Source organism: Camelus bactrianus, chromosome 6, assembly GCF_048773025.1.
Source record: "Camelus bactrianus isolate YW-2024 breed Bactrian camel chromosome 6, ASM4877302v1, whole genome shotgun sequence".
NCBI classification, from domain to species: Eukaryota; Metazoa; Chordata; class Mammalia; order Artiodactyla; family Camelidae; genus Camelus; species Camelus bactrianus.
The window spans coordinates 72,033,596-72,050,578 of NC_133544.1; the positions used below are offsets into that span (position 1 = coordinate 72,033,596).

At 55.8% G+C, this 16,983-nt stretch overlaps 1 protein-coding gene and 1 long non-coding RNA gene across 5 annotated transcripts; one reads left to right on the forward strand and one right to left on the reverse strand.

Annotated features, from left to right (window-relative positions):
- Positions 1-65: 65 nt before the first annotated feature.
- Positions 66-9,107, reverse strand: CCDC9B (coiled-coil domain containing 9B). 4 transcript variants are annotated; one of them, XM_010965138.3, is made up of 11 exons: positions 8,950-9,107; positions 8,021-8,134; positions 7,641-7,748; positions 6,893-7,048; positions 6,676-6,801; positions 5,816-6,015; positions 5,460-5,521; positions 4,826-4,879; positions 4,627-4,726; positions 3,925-3,967; positions 66-3,842 (listed from the first exon to the last, which is right to left on the reverse strand). In XM_010965138.3, exons 1-11 carry the CDS (start codon positions 8,959-8,961, stop codon positions 3,297-3,299), a joined length of 1,521 nt encoding a protein of 506 aa, XP_010963440.2. In that variant the 5' UTR covers positions 8,962-9,107; the 3' UTR covers positions 66-3,296. The 4 variants fall into 4 exon arrangements, with proteins under 4 accessions (XP_010963440.2, XP_045380162.1, XP_045380164.1 ...); XM_045524206.2 differs by lacking the exon at positions 8,950-9,107 and adding an exon at positions 8,229-8,791; XM_045524208.2 differs by lacking the exon at positions 8,950-9,107 and having other exon boundaries at positions 7,641-7,818.
- Positions 9,108-10,409: 1,302 nt separating this feature from the next.
- LOC123619707 (uncharacterized) lies at positions 10,410-15,965 on the forward strand. The gene is made up of 4 exons (XR_006728371.2): positions 10,410-10,664; positions 11,065-11,193; positions 15,344-15,514; positions 15,615-15,965. It is a non-coding gene; the product is annotated as an uncharacterized LOC123619707 (long non-coding RNA).
- The last annotated feature ends 1,018 nt before the right edge of the window (positions 15,966-16,983 follow it).

The following is a 16,983-nucleotide window of genomic DNA, read 5'->3' on the forward strand; positions in this document are numbered from 1 at the left end:
TGTATGGACCCCAGGGAAGATGAGACTAGAAGGCAATGGAAAAGAGAAAACAAAGTAGACAGAGATCACAAGAAATAGCTACTTCATTTATTCAACAGATATTTACTGAGTGCCTTCTGTGTGCCAGGCTACTGTTAATAGACTGCCTACTGTGTGCCAGGTATAGTTGCATACTCTTATCTTTAATTTTCTCAATAACCCTTCAACATAGGTATTACTAGCTCCATTCTGCAGACAAGAAAACTGAGCCTTTAAAAGGTTAAAATTGACTAAAGTCACCCAGCTAACAGATGGCAGACCTAGGATTCAGATTCAGTCTGTTGGATTCTAAGGCCCATGTTTGTTCCACTTTACCACACTGCCTGTCATCCAAAAAATACCTCCCTCACGGTATGGTCTGCTGCTCCCCTCTGTAGGGTGATACAGGCCAGGACAGAGATGTGTGCCGGCTCTCTGTGACCCTTTGCACTCTCCTTTGTCAGTTCCTCCAGCTTTGTGCCTGGGACCCTGAAGCCACTTCCCACGAAGAACTTCCCACCTTTGAGGAATAGTTTTCTGTTAGTTGGAGAGGGGAAGGGCATCCAGGAGGAAGGCTCCCAGCCAGGCCTTGAACCAGAGGAGCCAGGAAGAAATGGGCCCGCCTTCCATGGCCCCAAGCTTTGTGGAGGGACGTCTAGCTTCCCTCCTGCTCCTTAGCTGGCTCCATCCCAGAGCAGAAGGGGTGGCCACCATAGCTGCTGGTTTGCTTATCCTGAAATAGGGCTCTCCTCTTTTGAGAAAAGCTCAGTGGTACCTGCCTTGCACTGCAGGTGTCCTGTGCCAGTCTCCATTCTCTCCAACCCCCACTGACTCACCCCCACATCCCTTTCTCCTAACGTCCCGAAGGGAAAGGAGCCCTATTTCTCCATAGCCCTTCTGCCCAGCTTTCTCTCCTGCTCAGGTCCTATTGTAAGGCCTGAACCAGAGCTCTCCCCAAATTCTACATCCCCAGCCATCGTCACACATGCCTTGGCACACACCCTTTAATGAAGGCACGTCTGTACAGTGGGCAGCATTGGAAGTTGGGGACAGTTTGTGAATCTCAGAATTCAAATTCTGGATCACAGTTACTTGGGAGACATCTGAATTCGAGGGCTGTGCCAGAGCCCACCCTAACCCAGCTCCATCCTTTGGGAGTCATGGGTTCCAGGGCTAATGCCGTGCTCTAAAGCTATATATATGTGACTGGAAGGCAAGAAAAAGGCTTGAGCTTGGAATCTTTCACCCTTGCCTTTTCATGTCTCACATGGGTCTTCTTCCCATATGCACAGAATGTTTCCAAGCCTTTCAAAAGTCTCGATCCTCTGGTCAATCCCACACCAACCTCTTCCACCCACCTTCACCTCATCCCATTCCCAACCAGCTTTCTCACTCCCCACTACAGGAAGTTGGCACCACCCACTCTTAAGCATCTACTCAGTGCCTCAGCTTCCTACCCAGCTCTGAGGCCAGGAAGCCCCCACCGGGCAGGGGCAGCCTGCCTCCCTCCCCTGCAGAGCCAGCAACCCTTAGAGCCTAGAGCTCTTAGCCCTCCACATATTCTAGTCCAAACCTTTACTGCCAAAGTGTGTCAGGAACCAGCAGCATAGGTGTCACCTGGAGCCTTTAAAATGCAAATTCGAATTACCTCCCCAAAAATGCAAACTCCCAAGTCTACCCCAGACCCCCCCAGTTAGAATCTGCATTAGTCTGCACCTTAATGTGTGAGAAGCACTGCTCTAAACAATCTGATCTGCCCTAAAGACACCCTTTCCTCATGCCTCCTGAATAGAAGGGTAGAGAGTGGAGCAAGAGCCAGTGAGGAAGCCCAGCCCTCACACAGCTGAGCCATACTTTATGCCTGACTATGACAGCGGAGAAATCCTGGGAATGTTCTGGACACTTCCTAGAGAACCAGAGAGGCTAGTGAGGCCCAGGGCCCTCAGCAGAGAGGAACAACCACGGCAGGATCAGAGGGAAGCAGTAGGGCCATGTAGGGAGACCCAAGCAGAGGCTTGGGGACAAGGGGCACACTTGATGAGAAAGGGAGGCGCCCCTGCCTTGGTGAGCAGAGATGGGATGGTTCCCTTGGGCTCCTACCACCATCCCCAGCCCCTGTCGGGCACCTCTAGCCAAGAACAGCTCCTGCTGTGCAGCCTGAATCTGCCGGATGACTGGGTTTCTTCCCTCCCTCTTGCTGGCAAAGTCACCATCGCCCACCGGTTGCATTGCTGGTAGTGGGTGCTCAGGAAATGTTTGTTGAATTGAGAGGAAGCCACAGCTTGTGCGGAGTCTGGATAATTCACCAGACGTGGGCCTCAGGGGAGGGACGGGAACGGAGACTAAGTAGGAAAGACAAGTCCTGATGTACTTAGCTGGAGCCGCTGTTTCTGTCTATCAAGTCCCTGCCTGAGTCCTCCCTTTGGCTTGACACAGTGTGGGAGGTGGCGGGAAGAGGAAGTTAGAGATAGCAGGAAACGACCCTGGGCAGCAGGGCTCCCCTCTGCCCCCATTCAGGGTGCACTTGATGTCTGACCTGGGTGTTGGGGAGGAGGTCCCTGACGGTGAGCTCTCCCACCCTGCTGTGGGAAGAGGAAGCTGTCCCTCCCCACTCCACCCCATTTCAGAGAGCAGGCTTTCCAGAGACCCTTACTTTCATAGAGGAGACCTGTCCCCAGCTCTGTCCCTGCCAGCTGTGGCCTCCCTTTCTCTGGGCCTCAGCCTCCTCCTCCCGAAAGGCAGGAGGCTGCCAGCTGATGGTGAGATCCCTGGTTTGGCCATCCTGTGAGTCTGGGACTGTGAGTCACCTGGATGCAAGACAGGGGTGTAGGAAAGGGCCCAGGCCTAGGCTGGCAATGCCAGCTGCTAAGGCTGCCTGGACCTGAGGAGCCAGGAGCTGGCAGCCAGAAAGGGAGTCCAGGCCCTGGGGGTGACAGGAGCCAGGCGAGCCAGGTGCTGAGTGCTTCCAAGGCTTGTCTTCTCGCCGTAGTGGGGGAGCTTGTGGCCTGGACAGCAGTAGGCTCAAGACAGGGCTTGCCTACCGGGTATGGCGCAGGGATGCACCAAGGCCTATACCTGCAGGTGAGAGCACACATGTGCACAGGGAGGTACCCGTGAGGTGCAGGGGCCAGTTCCTTGCCTTCACAGTGTCATTCCGCCAAACTGCTCAAGCGGGGCTGCCACAGCCACCAGCCACCACACCTATTGAACGAAGACTCTTGACAGCGTCTTCCCTCCTCCTCCTCCCCAGCCTGGCCCCCTGCTCCCAGAAGCTTTGCTCAGCATCTTCCTGCAGGGCCAGGACCCCCTGTCCTGCTCCTCACACCTCCTGTGCCCCTTGCCCTTTGGCTGGCTCCTCTGGGGGGCCTGCTTCGCAGTGCCAGCCCCTGCTGGGCCCCGGCCTTGCCAGACCTGTCTTCTCTGGGCTCCAGGGGCCCTGCTCCTCTTTGGGGCCCAGAGCAAGCCTGGGTTTCTGGCTTGGCCTGGGGCTCATTCCACCCCAGGGGCTGCTCGGGACCACCTGGCCAGGACACAGGGCTCTCCTGGGCCCCAGGCCTTGGACTGAGCACACACTCGCTCTCCCCGGGCCCAGGACTACTGGCGCCTCCTAGAGAGAGGTCGAGGGGAACCAAGTCAGTGTTTTGTGGAGAGTCAGGGACGGGACTGGCTGTCGAAGCTCCTGACTCCCCTTTTGGCCCCTCTGGTGATCCTGATGCTGGGGCCAAGCTGGTTGCCGGGGCACTTGTTGGTCTGCCTGGCTCCATCCTGCTCAGAGTCTGTGCATGTTCCTTCTCATTCAGAGTCTTTCTGGTGCTTTGGCTTCCCTGAAACAAGAGGTTGGCTCTGCTGGCTAGTGAGTTCAGGGCTTATGTCCCTAGCCCACCCCATCCTATCCCCAGTACCCACCTCCTGGCTCTCCAGCTCCGCCTTGCTTTCCTTCATTTCCCACCTGTAGAAACACAGCACAGACATGGCAGGCCCTACTCCCACCCACCCCACTTCACATTACCTGCTCCATAGCCAGCAGCCCATGTTCCCCGGACAGAAGCGAGAGCCCAAGGGTCTCAGAGGAACCTCAGGGCCAGAACGAGGCTCCAGGATGCTCCCCTCCCAGCCCAGCCTTGCTCCCCAAACCCAGCCATTTCCTCTTTCTTTTCTTTCTCTTTCTTCCTTTCTCTTTTCTTCCTCTCTCTCTCTCTCTTTCTTTCTCTCTCTCCCTTCCTCTTTCTTTCTACCGTAGCCCCATCCCAGGTCCCCAGCTGCTGTTTATGGCCAAACCTGCAGCACTTTGAGTTCTGTGGGGACTCCAGCATGTCCCGGCCTGTGCTGCCTGAGAAAGGCTGCCTGACTTCCCAGGGGACGGTAACTGCTGTAATTACCACAGGCCTCCCTGGGCACCAGGCTCTTGCTGCTGCTGCCTTTGCTGATGGCCTCTCCCCACATCTCATTAACCTGCCACCAGGCAGCAGTTAGCCAAGAGGCAGAGACCCCGGGGGCTAGCACAGGCACCTGGGCCAGTGCCAGTCCTGACCTCCCAGGGGCAAGGGAGGTCCAGGAAATCGGGGAACTCAGATGCCTCCCTTGATTTTGTTCCCTGCCACATGTTACCTGCGGGCCCTGCCAGTCAGCCTCTCTTTCCCCTGGGCTTTGCTGCGTGTGGCCGGCGCCACCAAGGGTCTGCTGGGTTGTCCACCCCAAGTAGTACCACCTGCAAGAGATGGTCCACAATTCAAGAGAGAAGAGGTCCATAGACCCCCAGCTCCTTTACCAGCTCATGGGACTTGCTCCTCCTTCTGTCCCAACTCACCTTTGCCATCAGGGGGCACTGGTGGGGGATGTAGCTTTCGGTGGCTCCTGGGACCTAAGTGGGGAAAGGAAATGGGGAAAGGGTGGGGTAACAGATCCAAAGCAGGAACATCAGTTCTTCCAGGACCAGGAAGTGGTCGGTCCTTCTCTTGGTCCAGTTGTGAGTGTTCTGGCTCCCAAAAAGAGTCTCGGCCTAAGAGTAGGAGAGCTGGGCCCCTATGCTGGCTTTGCCACTCCTGACTAGGTGACTGGAAGAGCCTCTCCAGCCCCAGCTTTCTCGTGTGTAAAATGATGACCAGCGATTCAGAGCTCTGTTTCCACAACAGGCCTGGGGCAGGGGAACTAGAGCTCCCAACCACAAGGGACCAACACCTTAAAAGGACCCCAGGCTGACTTCCTCTTGAGCCTCCTCCCAGACCTTCTAGGGCCAGAACCCAGGACAGGACCTGTGGGTTCAGAGGATGGGGAGGGAGGTCATGGTGCCCTCCTGTGATAGGGAGAGGAAGGAAGATATTTTTCCATGCTTCCTTCCAGCTCTGAAAATAAGTGGTAAACCAAGAGATGGAGAAAAGAAAGTACTGGGGTGAGGGGTCTTAAAAAAGCCAAGGGTGGGGAAGAAGTGGGTGTTGGCTCACCCCTTGTGCTGCCCACCCTGGCTGCTGGGCCCTCTTCCCGAGGCTTACTGGAGTCCTGTAGCCTGTGTAGCAGAGAGAGGGAGTCAGGCTGCTGGTGGCAGGGAGGACAGAGGCCGCAGCAAGACCCACACCAGCACCACCTGCCCCAACCCCAGCCCCAGAACTGAGGACAGCAGGGAGGTAGTGGGTCCAGTGCCCACAGAGAGGCCTGAGCCCAGAGCCTGACCAGAGGGCTAGGCAGACCCTCACCACCCTGAGGAGGGTCCGAGCAGCCCCCTAAGATGCACCCACAGTTAGCCCAACCTCCAGCCTCACAAGCATGTCAGCCCAGCAAGCTGCCCAGCCCTGCCACCCACGTGGACTTGGCCTTGTCCAGGTCCCACGGGCGGCGCCAGTCACCCTGTGCATCTCTGTGCCGTGCCAGGCGGGCCAGGTCAATCTGCTCCCGCTCCTGCTTCCACTGGGCATAGTCCCAGCCTGCCTCTGGGGCCCTCACCATGGGCGGGTGAGAAGCTGGACCTGGGACCAGGCCCGGACTCTGGGGCTCCCGGGCACCCTGCAAGGAGAAGACACTCAGCACTGTGGGGTCAAAGCAGAAAGAGTCCTGGGCTTGGAATGGAGATCCAGAGAGTGTACTAACCCCTTCCTCTCTCAAGATTTCAACGTCCCCACCCCAAAATTAGATCCACTCCATCTCTAATGGGCTGTTTGCCACGGACATGATTTCCATCCACATATTAGCTGTGTCTTTGGGCAAGTTTCTTTACCTCTCTGTGTATCATTTCCTCATCTGTAAAATGGGGATAATAATAGGACCTATCCCCCAGTTGCAGGGGTGTGTGGTCAGGCCCTGGGTGCAGAGGAACTCAGCAGCTGTGAGCAAGAGCCAGGACTAGGGGCTGCTGCCACCTAGAGGTCACATCTGGCACATGGCCAGTCTCCTACACACTCCTGACCTACCTCCGGAACCCCACCGGCTCGCCACTAGAGGTCCGGTGGGGTAAGGGGCTGGGTCTCATCTCTGGTTTACTCTGCCTCTCCCTGCAAGGCCCACCCAACATGGAGACTGGCCAGAGAAAGGAAGAAGCAGTGAGAATCCTTGCAAATGCTGCCTGGGCCATGTTCCCGCAGATGGTGACATATGCGACTCAGCTTCTATGCCTCCCCGAGATGGGGACCACCACATTCATGTCTCTGTCCCCTCTTGAAGAAGTACCTTCCATGCAGAATCTGAGCTGATGGACATCTGTGTGGATGGGCTCCGGCCCAAGCCCCCTCCAGGTGGCCCTTCTGCCCCCTGGTTCCTTGCTCTGGTGGGCTTCTCACTTACAATCCGCTTGGCCTGAGGGAGGTGAGGATGGGCAGCATGGCAGAGCCAGGGAAGAAGAGGCTGGCTACCTGGCACCTGGGCTTCCCCCACCCACCCTGCTCACCTCGGCTTTGTTTTCCATGGTCACAGCCAGCTCTACTCGCTCCCCTAAGCAGAAGGTACCGATGTGGGCCTCTGCTTCGTCATCCTCAAGCATCTCACTGGCTGCTCCAGGTCCGAGGGTGCTCCTTGCCCAGTTCTGGCTGACCACCCGCTTTCCCTGCAGAATGAGGGGCCATGCCCTCAGGCCACATGGGCAGAGCTGGGCAGGAGCTGGGGGCTGGGTCCTTTGAGTGGTTCGGCTTCCCAGGCTGGGTTCCAGCCCTGGCCCTCCCTGGAATGCCCATAGAGGAGCTGACTCCGCGAGGCGTCCACATACCAGTGGCATTAGGTTATCCAGGCCTGGGGCCACCCAGGGGCCCAAGACGCCACAGTGGCCCATCATCTCTGAGCTGAGAAATCCAAAGCGCTCAGACAATGAGGCTCTGTCCCTCAGACACTCTTCCTGGCATTCAGCCCCAGCTTCTCTGTGCCCCTGGGGTTTGGGGTTTAGGAGCAGCTTGTGCTTAGGGGCACAGGTGCAGAACTCTGTGGCTGGAAAAGGGCACGAGGAGGATTCTATTTGGTAGCCTTTCAGCTGTGACTCTGGGGATGGGGGCTGGCAGTGGCCTGGGCTGTATGAGGCTGGGAGCTGATAGGGACACTCCAGAATGTAAGTGGGAGAAGCAGAGGAACGGGGGCAGCTGTGCTCCCCTGGCACAAGCTGGGCTCCCACCTCCTTGCCACCCCTCCCTCTCCTGGGTGGGGCTTACTCCAGGAGCCTGGCTGATGGTGACGGTGAGGCCATCAGGCCGGAGGAGCTCCGGTGTGGTCACAGCCATGCCCCCCTGCTCCGCCTGCCGACGGTCTTCCTGGATCTCCTGTGGGACGGCCCGGGGTCAGCACAGGCCAGGGCCCCCCAGACGCACAGAGACACAGACGCCGAGAGGCCTACACAGAGAGACACCAGTGGGACACCAAGCGGCAGAGGCACTGCGTCACAGAGTCTCTGAGACCCTCACAGAGCCTCTGAGATGGAACACACCCACCCTAACCTTGAAACCTGCAGGGAGAGACCACCATGCAGGGGTGTGCAGGTCAGACAGGGAGTGCCAACCCAGTCAGTTCTCCCAGCCCGACATGGCCCACTCACCTGGTACCTGCGCAGTAAGGCCTGATTCTTCTTGCGAAGGGCAACTATCCTCCGGTCCAGCTCTGCGTCCTTCTCCTCCTGCCTGCTCATCGGGGACTCAGCCCCATGAGACCCCTGCAGAAGGCCAGGGGCCCAAGCTCCTGACTGCTGGGCCCATCCCTTACCAGTTCCCCAACTTTCATATTTGCTCACCCAACCATATTCTTACCACCGAAGAAACAGACCCAGACCCAGAGCTAGGGTTACATGGGGAGATGGCCCATGGAAGGCCCCACCCCGCTGTTCCAGTCTGCCCATCTCTCTGCCTCCAGCGGGGCGCAGGTCAGGGCCTCCTACCCAGGCCCAGTAGCTCCCAGCAGTGGCCACCCCTCCCCCCAGCTCTCCAGGGAGCTCCGCTGCTGAGCAGAGCCTGGAATGGGAGTTATAAATGGCTCTGGCAGAGGAACCTGCCGTGACTGGGAAGTTGCCAGGGGATTCGGGAGGTCGAAGAGGGAGCTGTTTGGCTCCTAGGCCCAGAACCACAGTGAAAAGAGAGGCCCCTGCTCTGTCCTGGGCTCCCAGGCTCTGGACCCCACTCCCCAGGCCTGTGCCCAGCCTGTGGGAAAGAGCCACTCCCATGGGCCCAAACTCTCTAGGCTGTAAGCTGCTGGCAGTCGGGGCAGGAAAGATCTAGCACCGTGGGCTGGCCTAGCCAGGGAGCCACCCTGGCCCCCTCAGTGCCTCTGCACCGAGATCCCTGGGTCCCTCCTTCTCTGGCTGTAGGGACTCAGTTGTGGCCAGTGCCCCTGCCCAGCCCCCCGCCCGCCTAGGCACAGCCCTCTTCCTCCCAGGCCCAGCTGTCCCCAGCTGCCCCCAGAGTGTGGCTGCCTGGTGTCCCAGCCCCCTCCCAGCCCCAAGAAGCCCCCCGCCAAAGGCAAGGTGCCACTCACAGCCGTGTGCATGGCAATAGCGGGCACAGAGAGAATTCCAGAGCAGCCCCGAGGGAGCCAGAGCAGGAGGGAAGCCGGAGCCACTGCGGAGCCGGGCCTCTGCCGGCCTCTCCCTGCCGGCTTCGCTGCTCAGCACACGAGATCATGTTGTGATTACAAAAGACTCCTCTGGGCTCCCAGCCAGGAACGCCGCGGCCACCGCCCCCACCCATCCAGTCTCAGAGGGCGAGGACCAGGGCACTGGCAGCCAGCTGGCCCTGCCCAGCACCTCTCCCTGCCCTGCCCCGGCGTCCCCAGACAGACTGACAGGGACTTCTCCCTGGCATGTTGAGCCCACAGGGGGCCTGGCTACCCCAGGCCCTGCCTTCCCGCCGGGGCCCTGTGCCCCAGGAGGGCCCAGCCTGGGCCTGCCTGCAACCAAGTAGGCCTCCATTTCTCCGGTTAGTAGAGAAAAGCCTACAGCCCAGCCCATCTGGCTCCCTGGTCTGAGGGCCCCACCCCAAATGAGCCTCCCCTCACTCTTTAGCACTGGTTTAAGTAATTCTGAGGGATTAAGAAGCTCACCTATCGTAGGCCACCAGGTACTACCGCATGCCTAAAATAACATCCTTAGTCATTCATTCCTTTAGGTTCAACATTGTCTTGCCTATATTTTAAAGTTCAGCCACTCCTGGGAGGCTCAGCTGTCTGGGTCTCCCCTTGGTGTGGGGAGCTTCCCACAGGGCCCGCGCCAGCACAGCTCAGGGCTGGCCAACAGCCTTCCCCCTCGGCTCCTGACTCTGGGCCCTTCCTGGCCTTGCTCTCCAGTGCTGGTCCTTTCAGCTTCTCTGACCCAAAGAAAGGAAGCAGCCTTTCTTGGGAAAGCCTCTCCCCAAATCTTCCCAGTGCACCTGAGGCTGTCGTCTCTGCCCAAGGGAGCAGCTTCCCTGGTGATCCTGCCCCTTAGAGTCTCTGGGACCTGGGGCTTGGGGTGCTGGGAGGAAGGGTGGTCCCTCTGTATCAGGATCACAGGGGTCTGGTTCCACAGTAACAGGTCCCCGACCTCCAGGCCCTGAAGGGCAAGTCAGAAGTCCCTGCATTCCTCCTCCTCCCTGATTGGCCAGGCCTGTTTTCCTAACCCCATGCATGACTTGTCCTCTTCTGTCTCCAGAACAAAAAGCCCCACTGCCTTCTCTCTCCTTCCCAGACCAGCCCAGGCAGCCAGAGGTTCAACCTCTGCTCCCCTTGAACTATCTCTTCCTGTCCACCCTCCCCTCCCCACCACACTTAGCCTCTTCCAGGCCAGGCCTTGGATCAGCACCCCTGACCCCATAGCCCCGATCTCTGCCACCCCAGAGTTCCCATCCTGCTTAGAAATGCCACTGCACTCTCTCTTCCTTTCGTGCCGGATGTTCCCACTGAGTCAGACTCGTCTGTGTTCCCAGGAACAGTGACGCACCCCAGCTCCTCGCCCTGGGCCTCGCTCCCTCTCTCTCTCCCTACTCACACCTCTCTTTCACACACACACACACACACACACACACACACATGCGCGCGCTCCTTCTCCCTCCCTCTCCAAGTGCTGCCTACAGAGTTCCAGCCTAGCCTCTGAAGGCCAGGGGCAGGGCCCTGGGGCAGAGAGGTGGAAGTCAGGCTTCCCATCATGTGTCCCATGCCTGCGTAGTGGTTGGAGCTTGAAGGCCCTCAGAGCACCAGCCTGGGAGGGGGAGATGCAGGTGAGACCTAATGTTCTCTGTCGTCTTTGGAACCCAGGTCCCTAAACCAGATCTGGGGAGCAGGGGTGTAGGTAGAGGAGGCTGCAGGGGCCAGGCAAGGTTGGTTGTCCCCCTCGCTCCTGTTCCCAGCCAGGGTGGAGACAGGACAGCAGCAGGCCCAGGTAGAAATCCAGCCATCCTGCATGGAGGGTGACCCATACCTTCTGGAAGGGCCTGCAGGGAAAGACTCCCCTAACCTAGTGGCCAAGGCCTCCCAACCCAGCAGGCTGGAGGCCCGTGTGCCCAACACAAATCAATAGTAAGAGAGGGCCCCACGGTGGCTGGGCATGTGCTTCCCAAGTGCTACTCACACAATATGTCATGCCTTGGAGCAGCCCCCACGTTCTCCTATTTTCTCCAGAGTCTGCAGTATGCCTGTATGCTCCCCACTGGCCAGAGGCTCTCTGAGGGCAAGAATGTTGTGCCAAGGGCCTCTGAATCCACGGGGCCTGCACAGTACCCTCCCTCAACGCTCACAGAATGAACACAAGTGAGTAACCTGTGCTATCTTGTGCACGGCTGTGGCTGCCTTCCCCTCTACCCAGAGCACATGCAGCCCTGAGGGAGGTGGTGGGCGGGTGGTAAAGTCCCTAACAGTGAACCTCCTTTCCCTTTCTGGTGTTCCCCTTCCCAGCATGGTGTTCCCCTATGAGACCGTGTCTCTGTTACTCTGTCACCACTAGGGGGCAACAGGGTCACGAAAGCCTGGTTGGGGGCCCTCTTCCCGCTCCCTTCTGCTTCCCAGCTCCTCTCCCACAAGACTTCATAAACCCCACCTCGAAGCTCCACCAGACTAGAGAAGCCACACGTTGTAGAAGCCTTACTTTATTGATGAGGAGGCCCAGAGAGTTAGCACCCTCTGCCCAGGCTGCTCAGCCTGTTTTTGGCACTAAGGAGTCTTGAAGCCGGGCACCTGCCTCCTGCCCAATGCTCTTTTCCTGGCTGCCCCAACAACACTGTTTCTGCTGATACTTCATTCTGCCCCCGCCCCCTCCACCCAGGGATGGGCCCATTGTCCCAGCACCACGACCACAGATCCAGGTCACGTCTCTTCCATGGCTGGTCCCACACCCATCTTCTCAGGCAGTCGGCCAGCTGGGCCCACAGCACCCCCACCCCACCTCCAGCACCTCCCTGTCAAGAAACTGCTTTCTTGACTCCTATTGATGAGAGGTTTCGTGCAGGCCTCTCGGGCCAGGCTAGGCCTAGCCCTGGGTAGGGAGAACTCAGTGTATGAGGTAGGGCCGGAGGGAGGAGCCTTATGAGGCTCTCGCTGATAGGGACAGTCTGGGCCCTACACTCCCAAGAACACGCATGCCAGAGCAAGGTGGGGCCAATGCCTTTGAAGCATCAGGTGGCAGAAGGATAGTCTGGGGAGCCCCTCCTCCATTCGGCTCTCCAGGGCACTCCCTGGACCTGGGCCTCCTGAGATTTCCAGCTCCAGGCCCAGCAGTGGGATGTGAACCCTTGTGTGGAACTAAACCCCTGAGCTACTTCACCTGGCCAAGTCAATGAGGGAACAAAGAGTGAAGACCCAGCTCCACTGCAGAGACACTTGATACCAGGCCACTTCAGTCTGAGGCCAGGGTGGCATGGACTCAGATCAGCTGAGGAGTATTCCAGGAGTTAAGCAACCAGGGGGTGGCAGTGAGACAGCGTCCTATGAATGCGGCGTGAGAGGCAGTGGTGGCTTCTTAGCAGTAAGAGAGCATTAGGTTAGGAAGGTGCAGACCAGAGCAGGGAGGTCACTGAAGGACTGACTAAGGGGGCAGAGGAGTCCAGAGGGTCTCGCTAAAGGTTTGACAGCAGGGCCGGAAGAGGCCATGCAGTGGTTTAGGAAGCCAGGGAGGAGGCTGAGTCCAGACTCTGGAGAGAGAGGTCTGCACCAGACAGGGCTAGGGGGTGGGGGTCCAGGGAAGAGTAAGTGTAAGCAGGAGAGCCTCAGGAGGCCTCAGACCATTGGGAAGTCAGGGGCAGTGGGGTAGGGGGGATATGCGGGAGGGGCAGCCAAGACAGTATGGAGGACTCAGGCCTGGGGCCCTGGTGGATGTGGGAGTTGGCTGGGCTTGCCTACAGGTGCCCAGGGTCCTCCTTCCTCTGGGCAGGCAGGGAGGCTGGAAGGCTGACATGGGACAGACCACAGGGGCCTCTCATGGTGGTGAGGTGTGGGTGGGGCCACACCCTCCAGGGATAGGGCAAAGGTCTGGCACAGTTCTGAAGGTTGGAGAGGAGGACAGAAGCCCAACAGAAGGTCGAGGGATTGGTGAGAGCTGGCTCGTCCCACTGAAAAAAAAGGAAGGGCCTTTGGAATGGCAGAGTTAGGGGATGGTAGTCGTCCCCCCTCTCTGGGTGGTGTCAGTGGCCTAGAGGCTTCAAGGTGTGAGAAGGCAACCAGGGTGAGAACATGCTGAAATGCTTGGGACACCACTGTCACCGCAGGGAAGAGGAAGCAGCCTGGGGGTGGGAGGGAAGCAGTAGGACCAGTTGTCCAGGTTTGCCTGGCACTGACCCTGTCTTAGCACTGAAAGTCCTGTGTCCAGAACTCCCCTCCGCATTACACTAAGTGAAGTCAGACAGAGAAAGAAAAATACCACTCATATCACTTACATGTGGTATCTAAAAATACAACGAACTAGTGAATATAATCAAAAAAGAACTCATAGATGTAGAGAACAAACCAGTGGCTGGTTATCAGGAGGGAGAGTGGGAGGGACAATATGTGTGTAGGGGAGTGGGAGGCACAAACTATTGGGTGTAAGAGAAGCTACAAGGATGTATTGTACAGCACAGGGAATATAGCCAATATTTTGTAATAAGTGTAAATGGAATGTAACCTTTAAAAATTATATTAAAAATTTACAAATTTAAAATCAGAACTTCCCTCACTCCTAGGCAAACCTGGATGTTTGGTCACTTCATGGGGAAGGAGGCTGTGGCAAGATGCTTGGGCAGGGAAAGAGGGGCTCTCAGGAGCCTGCCTGCGAAATACTCTCAGCTATGCCAGGACCAAAGGTGGGGATGTGTCCGACAGGAAGATCCCAGTGTGAGCAAAGGAAGTTCCTTCCCTCATTCCAATGAGGCCAGGAAAAAAATAGGATATGAGTGCCAATACTGATAATCATACCAACAGCTTGCACTTACGTCTAACACGGCCAAAGCCCTCACACACCTGATGTCATTTGATCTTGTCAAGCTTTGAAATCTGTGAATTAGCCAAGGCTGGTGTTATCTGAGTCTCTTTGGAGATCAGGGTCAATGACCGATGTCCTGCCTTCTGGCCTTCACTGTCAGTCCACTTTCCCTGACATCCCCACCCCTGGCCTCTACCGTTTCTGGAGATGCTCTCAGCCTCTCCTCTCCCTGAGCCCAGCCCCTCACCCCAGAAGTGTCTCTTCTTGCTCCCAGAGCACCTTTCTTCTCCACCTGGTGGCTTTCTGGTATGGAAGGGCCACCTCTCTTCGCCAGGCAATAAATCCAAGCATTTGGTGGTGAGCACTTTCTCTTTGTAAGGCACAGTGCCAGAGAGTGGAGGGGACCCACAGGTCCTCAAGGCTCTGCTTGCCCCAGCATCTTAGGATTGAGTATGAAAGAATCCACAAACATCATACTATGCCATAAATTGACCCCAATGTGCCGACCACTGCTCCTCACCTCCTGAGGGCCTCTGCCCACCCAGACCACTCAGATTGTCCTAGCTTCTCTGTCCACCCCATCAAAATGGGTCCACCTCCTCTGCCCAAGACCTCTGTACCACCTGCCTGCCTCCCATGCCCCAGACCCTGACTCCAGAGATGGTGAGAACTGAGGTCCCAAACCTCGAGCCCTCCGCATGAGCGCCCACTACCCTCCTCAGCCCTGTAGCCCCTTTGCCCCCTTGGAGGTCCATGAAGACATAGGGAAGACCTTTCAGCTTCCTGCCAAGGGATGGGGGTGGAGGTCATTAGGGTCCCAGAAGGGGAAAAGGATTCCTGAAGAGGGGGGATCTGAGGGCTGGTGAGGGCAGAGCGTGGGTGGCCACAGGCAGTGCCATTCAGGCAGCTCAGGCTGGAGGGTGTGATCACTACAGGCACCGCACCTTTGTAAACCTGCTGCAGACCTTCGCCAGCCCTCCATGCCCTGGCTCCCCGAAGTCTCACAGCAAATATGTGTATGATGGATTAATAACACCCCACCTAGTCATAAACCAAAGTCCTTTGCCTACAATGTTATCAAAGCAGGCTGGAATTTTTCAGAAGAACATTCCCGAAAGAGAGACAATGTAATGTGGAGAAGGGGCCTAGGCTCTAGACTCAGACCGTCCCCAGTTAGGACTAACTACACACTGGCTGGGTGACCTCAGGCAAGTTCCTTAACTTCTCTGAATCCTGGCTTTTTCTAATCTAAAGAAGAGGGGAAGATAGTAACACCTATCTCCAAGAGCTGATATGTGATCATTGGTATTTTAAAAGAACCTGACAGAAACACTTTCCTGCCCACTGTGGAAATAAAAGAGAATCACTATTCTCCTCTCCATTTTCCAAATTGTTTTCTGATGTGGTTCTGTTACTTCCGTCTTTGTAGCTCTGATTGAGGCCACAATGATATACCAGAAACTGCACAAATTATACAATTTGATGGGTTTGGTCATGTGTTTATTCCAGGAAACCATCATCACAATCAAGATAATGAACATATCCATCAAACCCAAAAGTTCCCTAATGTCTCCTTCTGGCGCCTCCCCCTTGCCACCACGCTATCGCCCCGGGCAACCACTGATCTGCTGTCATTATCAATTAGTTCACCTTTTCTAGAAATTTATAGGCAATTATATGGTATGTATTTTTTGACTTATCCTATCTTTTCCCCTTCATTGTGTTTTTTGTTTTATTTTTATTTTGGGAGGAAGTAATTAGGTTGTTTTTTTTTAAACAGAGGTACTGGAGATTGAACTGGCTATGTGCACACGGGGCATGTACTCTGCCACTGAGCTATACCCTCCCCCTCCACACAGTATGTATTTTTTATGCCTTGCTTCCTTCACTCAACAGTTATTTTGACTTTCAGTCATGCTTTTATGTGTATCAGTTGTTCATTCCTTTTTCCTGTTGACTGGTGTTCCATCGAATGCCTGCACCGTGGTTCCTTTATACGTTCACTTGTTGACGGACATTTGAGAAGTTCCCCATGTTTAGCTATCCCAAACAAAGTTACTGTGAACCTTCAAGGATGAACCTTTGTGAGGCCCTGGATTTCCCCTTCTTTGAGGTAGGGTACTTTTTACAAATGAATTTAAGAAAGTTCAGGTGCATCTAGTTCAGCCAGGTTTTTCACAGGAGAACCTGGAAACAGCAGCTGTTTGAACTTCTCTGCTTCCGTCTGCGGGTGTTTGATCTCACATGGTCTTTGTTCTCCTTGATTGAAAAGGGGGCCAACTGGGCCCCCTCACCTAGCTGAGGGTGGCAGTCTCAGCTGGCCTGTTTCCCCCAGCACAGTGAGCCCAAGGGGTGGGACGCGTGAGCTCAGGTCAGCCAGGGGGCTGGGATCTTGGGAGAGATCCTCCTCCTTCTTTTTCCAGGAAAAAAATATTTTTTAACAATACGTAAAAGAGAGAGAAAAACATAAAATATAAACCACAGAGATGGAGACAAGTTATTACTCAACTGTAACTACACTCCAACCTTGCATTCATTCACCAGATTTTTATTAGGCATCTGCTAAGTGCCAAGACATCTCTTAAGGGCCAGTGCCTGGGAACACAAAGGTGAGAGCAGAGTCTTGTGGAGCAGGAGACATGAGAGGAAAGGATGCAGGGAGAGAAGGGAGCTTGTAACAGAGGCACCTGGTGTGTCTGCAGGGGCCTAAGGGAGGCCAGCGTGACTGAAACACACAGAGCAAAGGGCTGTGACACAGAGCAGAGGTCAAGGGGTCAGCGGGGCCAGTCCACAGGGGCTTGCAGAGTACAGAGTGAGCTGGCCTGGACTGCAAAACCCTAGGGTCCCTTCCTGCTTGTGGACATTCTATCAGGAAACTCCTCTTTTTTTTTTCTTTTTTCAATGTCCTGGAAATGTATTGATCTTATCTATTTTAAAACTCTTTTTTTTTTTGATTGAAGTATAGTTGAATTACAATACTGTATTAGTTTCAGTTGTACAGCATAGTGATGCAGTATTTTTTGTTGATTATATTCTGTTAAAGTTTATTACAAGATAATGGCTATAATTCCCTGTGCCATACAGTACAGTCTTGTGGCTTAACTATTTTATATATAGTAGTTAATGTCTGTTAATCCCATACCTCTAAT

What these genes read in the sequence shown, in the direction of transcription:
- CCDC9B (XM_010965138.3), bottom strand. An exon ending in GCTCAGATTCTGCATGGAAG is followed by an intron (nt 6,016 to 6,675) that starts GTACTTCTTCAA and finishes TTCTCCTTGCAG; the next exon opens with GGTGCCCGGGAGCCCCAGAG. An exon ending in AGTGCCCCCTGATGGCAAAG is followed by an intron (nt 4,727 to 4,825) that starts GTGAGTTGGGAC and finishes CATCTCTTGCAG; the next exon opens with GTGGTACTACTTGGGGTGGA.